This window comes from Saccostrea cucullata, unplaced genomic scaffold, assembly GCF_032062105.1.
Source record: "Saccostrea cucullata isolate Sc308-1 unplaced genomic scaffold, CSIRO_AGI_Scuc_v1 ctg21521, whole genome shotgun sequence".
Classification (NCBI taxonomy): domain Eukaryota; kingdom Metazoa; phylum Mollusca; class Bivalvia; order Ostreida; family Ostreidae; genus Saccostrea; species Saccostrea cuccullata.
The window spans coordinates 1-6,864 of NW_026936045.1; the positions used below are offsets into that span (position 1 = coordinate 1).

The 6,864-nt window shown below is 32.7% G+C and overlaps 1 protein-coding gene across 1 annotated transcript; it reads right to left on the reverse strand.

Moving 5' to 3' along the window:
- Positions 1 to 5,975: 5,975 nt before the first annotated feature.
- On the reverse strand, positions 5,976 to 6,739 carry LOC134244649 (putative N-acetylated-alpha-linked acidic dipeptidase; the record flags this gene model as incomplete). The annotated part of the gene is made up of 3 exons (XM_062726903.1): positions 5,976 to 6,318; positions 6,424 to 6,516; positions 6,630 to 6,739. Coding segments are annotated over 3 exons (384 nt in total), but the record flags the coding sequence as incomplete, so codon positions are not given.
- Between the last annotated feature and the right edge of the window lie 125 nt (positions 6,740 to 6,864).

Below are 6,864 nucleotides of genomic sequence, written 5' to 3' on the forward strand. Positions count from 1 at the left end.
GACGGTGATCACAAACCAAGTATAACAGATAAAAGTAAGTCAATCACATTTGTACTGGATATAATCGATACTTCGTTCTAAGGATACTCCAATCCGAAGGTTCTGAAAATCAAGCATTGACTAATTAAAAATGCTCACAAAAAATGTCTCTGAATTTTCAAAGTAACGTGTTTTTACCCATAATAATTCCTCAAACTTCATCTAATGAAAACTTTTGCGCAAAGATTTAATTTTCAAGCTGGGTCTTTTTGAATTGCATGTAAATGATAAATTAAAGAGTGGTCTTTCCTCGCTGAGGATCGTAGTCCCTTCGCGTTAAACACGTATTCTCAATTTATAGTCTCAATTCGCTTTAAATAATGTACCGCGTTTTAAGTAATATAATATTTCAAATAAATTTTATTATCTGCCAGTCTTACGAACCTTTGTTGGTTGTTGATTAAAATACAACAATTGTTTGTTGTAGTTTGAATGATTGTCTTAGAAGAAAATCACATTTTATAGCAGAAATCGATATTTACGTTACTGTCGCCGATCATCGTGTAGTTTTTATTTTAAACCAAAAAGAATTTTTAAATCATTAACAAATAATTTTCTTAGTAAGATTGTCCTACATTTGAGTTATATTTTCTGAATATCACACCCTTCACACATATGCGTGTCACAGATTTTTAAAAATGTTAATATATTTATCAAATTTTGATGTCACCGCAAAATTATTACTTTTCTATTTGGAAATTCAAAAGGACTGGAAGGAATGATGAACTAACTCAATAGGACTAAGTTGTAACTTTTTTAACATCATGAGCACCCTTTCTATTGCATGGAAAGGTAAAAAAGACACTGTTTATCTGTGTTTATGAACAATAGCCCCACTTTTCTTATAAGTCCAATGGTTAAAAAATTCAACGATATTTACGTGTTAGTATTTATTCACAAATTAAGTAAGAGAACTACACTGTCTCCTATGGGCCAAATTACCTTACACTCAAGCACTAGAATATGCCTTTAATTAAAAGTGGAATAATTGAACAATGGCATTAAAAGTTACGATAAATCTCAGGAAGATATTTACGTTACCGATATTTACGTTACCGATATTTACGTTACCATGTTTTAAAGTAAATAAGTATTAATTTCTAAAGCTGTTTGAACAGATTTGCGAGTGAATCTTTATGATGTAAATACTAAGAACATGAAGAAATATACACTGTTTCTTAAAATGTCATTTTTTCTGTAACAAGAGTGCAGAAATGCAAATTGAAGTGCACATGCAAAGGTGAACATTTTTACTCAATATCTTGTGCATCCGTGTGATTTGAAAATTGAATTGACATAATATTATTCACAAGTAGAATCGTGGTTTAATGATTGAATCTTTCCATTTTGAGCAATTGGTTAATATTGCTTAGTTTCAAGTGTAATGCACGTTATCATTCGGAACGTAAATCTGAAACAAAACTTTCTTCAAGTCTGTATTTTGCTGTTTGTTTGAACTGATAGTGATCGTCAACTTTCAAAAATGGTTATATACACTTGAATTGTATACCAATATTTTGAAGAAAAAAATATCATTTTTGTAGGAAATATAATTCCAGAAAATAGGCGCTGCGTTGCATGCAGTGGGGGGGGGGGTGTTCTACATCGGGTAAAAAAAGATAGACGGCTGTGGGTGTTGTGTGTCAAGATACTGGTTGAAATTGAATCCATTTCCATTTTTGTTGCTTTTCAAGAAATACATTTATTAACATGTATAAAATTTGCACCTAATTTTTCCCATTTGCATTGTTGCATAGACATATGACTTAGGAGGTATGCGTCTATGCTTTAATGGTACTGAAAATTCAATGTACGTTATATGAACGTAGAATGTATATTGCTCTATAGAGCACATGTGATGTGCAACTGTAATTATTGACAAACTTTTTAAGGGTGGAGGGCGATCTTTGTTTTATTTTTGAGATATGACGATAAAGTTTTCACAAACAATTAAGCATTTCTGGTATATAGCAGGAGCAAGTCCCCACCCTGCCCCCTTTTTCTCCAGCCTTACTTCAACTTCAGTAAATGTTCAGTGAAAGGCTGGTTTCCCCCACCCCCACAAAAAGTGATGTACGGAAAATATATTGTAATAATTGGTACTGAATGTAGTTGGCATTGAAAAAAAGTTCGCCTCCCCCCTCTAGGATTTTCGACTTTGAGCAAGTTTTCTCACCCCGCCCCTTTTTTGCCTTGTCAACTTTCCAGGTAAGTAAAAAAAAATTCTCTGGCTACCCCCCCCCCCCCCACACACACACACACATGCACTTTCAAAAACGATGCTATGTGAATGACTGCATTTGAAATAATCAACAGATTAAATGGTGGAAGGGGGGTGGGGGGTTATGAATTACATGAGTCCTCTATAGATTAATCATTTATAACTTGAATTTTCAATTCAACCCTTTGTAAGAACACAGATTAGAAAATTCATAAAATTCAATAATTTGAAATAATATAATCATTTTTCCCCCGAATATACTTTTATTTTTGTATGATATCTATGTGCGATATTTACGTGATATTTAACAAACACTTCGTAATCAGGTAATGGCGAAATATTTAACCTTTTTATATTCTAAATAATGTGCGTTTCTCTGAGCACATTAATAAAGAATCAATTAATGTAGCATTTTAGGGAATATTATCATTATTAAGCTTATCATCGAATGTGCTAAAACTTGTTGAAATAAAAAGAAAATAATTTCATTTAAATGAAAATTATGTCCGTTTTATTTTTACTAATAATTGAATCAAAGATTGTACACCCCTTTTACAAATGTGCTTAAACGTTTCATAAATGTTCATAGTTAACAAAATTTGATGTGTATTATATTAATTTTGTATTTAAAAAAAAGTCTTTCGTTTTCAAATATGGCTTTTCAACATCACGTAAATATCTTGGTGTAAAATTAGCCCTCCAACCGCTTTTATTTCGAAGGAGGCCAACAAAACAATGCATGAAGTATGTAAATCAAATTGCGATTTTTAATAACTATACACTTTCATGTTTCAAATGACGTATAAAAGTGTTAATTTCAGTTCACTAATTTTTTTGACTTTTCCCAAGATCGATTTGTGACTATAAATTGAGAATGCGTGTAAAATGGGTCAAACTCCAAGGTCAATAGGTCAAATTTTGTGTTACTCAAAGAAAGATCCTGTCACAAGGAATATTCCTGTGAAATAGGAAATTCCTATTGCCATTTACTTAAAAGGTATGAGCAAGGTGAAAGTTATTGCGGAAAAACAGACAGACGGAAAGGGCTACCTATAGTATGTACTCCGAAGCATAGAAACAACATATTGTCTACCGTTATACCCCCAAGCTGAAATAAATTGCAATTCCTACTTCAATCCCCGAGAAAGGTCTTCATTCTAGAAATATTATTCTTTAATTTCAAGGGAAAACATTTAGTCAGATACTGATTTAACAAAATTAATTTCCTTAAACCAGAAAATAAGAAGCTTTTTAGCTCGCCTGAGCTGAAAGCTCAACTTTCCTAATCACATTTTGTCTGTAGTCCGTCTGTAAACTTTTCACATTTTAAACTCTCTCAGAACCACAGGGCCAATTTTAACTAAACGTGGTAAAAAGTATTGTTGGGTGAAGGGAAAGTTAATTGTTAAAATAAAGGACCAAGCCCCCTTCCAAAGGGAGATAATCAAGAAAATACTAATAGAGTGGGATCATTAAAAAATCTTCTTTTCAAGAACCACATGGCCTAAAAAGTTGAAACTCACGTGAAAGCATCCTGGGGTAGTGTAGATTCTAAATTGTTTTAATCATGACCTATTAGGAATTTCAGGGTCAAGTTAGGTATTACAAAGGGGGGAAAGGTGTCAAATGACAGAATGGCCAAAGTTACTCAGGTGAGCGATGTGACCTAGATGTGACCTAGGGGCCTCTTGTTTTGTAATGATTGCAGTATCATGATTTTTTTCTTTAAAACTTTTGGTATGTAAACGTCCTGTCCGTGAGTTTCTAATAAAAAATCAGATCAGACTGCAACTGTGTTCAGCAGTATGTATAACACCGGTACATGTATGTGTTTCTATTGATCACTGAATTTTGTTTGATTTATAATATTTTATCAATAATGACAATAGGTATAAAGATATATTAAAAAAACTTTCTCTCAGGAAAAAAAACCATTTTGGCCAACCTGAGTAACTTGAGACTCAAAAACATCTTTCAGGGGCTTTGTCTTTAGCGGAATGTGAAGGCGCTTCCAGGTCCCTGCTTTATAAGCTCTCCTCCTCCATCCACCCTAGATTGTATAAGATGCACATGCCAGAGCTTTGTAAACTTTATTCATAAAATGTTTCAAATACCCTACGTAAGAAAGTTTTAGCGATGTTTAACGAAATTCCATCCGTTTTGTTATTTACTCGTAAAAATATACAATTCATCTTTGAAAAATACAAAGATGTCTCTTATTTAAGAGAGACAATCCTTAAAAATTGCTTGTTTGGAATTGCTGCCTGAAGGGTTTCAGACACAGGAGGGAGGGGGAGGGAAATATTTTTTTTTATTGAAGATAAATTTCTGATAAAAATCTCAGTAAACAGTAAATACATTTTCTGACTTTAAAAAAAAATATTTACCATCAACAAATAAACCTAATTTTACATTGATCTGACACTATTTTTGAGTGTTTTGTATGGTGTATGTGATGCATATAATGGACGAAAAATTAATTAAATAAAAAAACCTTCTAACTTTTGGTCAATAAAATTTTTTCAGGAGGGGGCATTTCAAAGAGGCGGGAGGCAATTCCAAAAAACCTATAATTTTATTTTGGCCTAACTTAAATGTTACAAATAAATAGTAGAACTGAAGGGCTAAAGATCCGTTGTCGCTATTTTGTAAATTTTCACCAACCAAAAATGTCCGATTGACCTATAAATATTAATAAGATTGAGGAGAAAGTAATCAGTTGCAAGGAAAATGGTGTCGTAACGTCGTATTTTATTTCTTTCAGTGATTAGTAAAGAATGTTCTATATTCGTTGAGGAAAGGCTATTGCTGGCAGGCGAATATAAAAAAGGCAAAATTATCTTTGGTCTCAATATCAGACAAGAATCGTAGTATGTGCAGTCTCTGAACGTTTTGTTGTGAAATAGTAAAAGTATATTCAAACAATAAGATGCTTTCTTTGTTTGTTGTTACTGGAATGAACGGAAGCAGCTGTTGCAGAAAAAATACATAACCCGCGTAAGCATAATCATATTGTCTCTAGAAAGGCCTAGTCACAAGTAATATACATGTACATGTGAAAGCTCTGTTTTTTTCTCATGAAAAGTTATGACCAGGGTTAAATTTTTAAAAGTAGCTCAAACTTCAAGGTCAGGGGGTAAAAAATCATAGTGTTATATTTTTAAATGCTTTGTCACAAGAAATACATGTACACATGTGCAATATGAGAGCCCTATCTTTTCTCTTTCAAAAGTTTTGTCCAATTTAAGGTAATAATTACATTATTCATATTAATTACAATAAGTAGGTCAAACTTCAAGGTCACTTGGCCAAAAATCATATATTAAGGCAGTTTATAATGTAATAATTCCTTGCCCATTACCCATCATGAGTGGATGGGGCTATGGCTTGCATATTTCACAAGTGTATTCCTTGAATCCTTCTCTTTGGGTACCAAATCTGACCTCTTGACTTTGAATCACTTTTGCACAAAATTACATAACTGTTTAACAGTCAATTGTTAGGGCTTCCATACTTCACATGTCAAGTTATTATGACAAGCCCTTCCAATGGGTATGATAATTTTTTCCTTTTGACCTTGACATTAAAGGTTGACCCACTTCTAAAAAACCCTGACATAATTTTGGAACAGTAAGCACTAGGGCTTTCATATTTTACAGGTTTATTTCTTATGAGGTTTTTCTGAAAATCTCAACCATTACAAAACACGGGGAAAAAAAGTGAAAACACATATGATGGTGCACAAATTGATTATGATGTGAATATTTACAAGAAAATGATAATAATGAAATTTAAGATTATTTTTTAACGAAATAGAATTTAAAATATTTTAAAGATTGTCCCTTGCTACGTGTACATTGGCATAAATCTAGACGTTTCACGAAGAGTAGATGCCGCTGACTCTATTGTATAGAGAATGACGGTAAAATGTTTCTTCACTGTTTCCCATCTCTTTTTGTTCATCTGGACTGCCCTCTATCTCAAACATTCCGTCCGCCAGTCCCGGAAAACTGCTACCAGCGTATGTATTTACACTGCTCTCCGCAAAAAGGACGTGTCTGAATAAATTGATTGAAAAATAACATAAATATTTGCGTTTTTTTTTCAAATTGAAAAGTTTACGATTCGATTCAAACTTTTGACTAGTAAACATGTGATTATACCTGGCCAATGGGCGCCCTGGTAAACCTTGGGGGTCAATGAATGCTCTCTCTAACTGAAGGAGCTGGTCGTTTATTTTCCGAATAGCGAATGGGCTATAAAAATTAAGATAATATTTGGTCTATAAAACTTTACGTGATTATTTTTTTTTTCAAAATTTAAATACAGTTTCTGCATCTTGAAATATTTACACTGCGTGTAAACTTACTCCCACTTGTTTACTGCGTCAACCGATTTCTGAAAAGCTGTTGTCTCAGACGTGAACAAATTTGAAGCGTTGTAAAGTAATTCTAAATCAAAAAAAAAAAAAAAATAGAACTCCTCAGAAAGATGTTTAACAATCAAAATATAAGTGAAAAAAGATCAAAAGTCTCAGTCTTGCCTAATTGAATCCCATTTCTCATTAAGTCTCCAAAATCAGAATCAAGTTGTTTAATAAGATT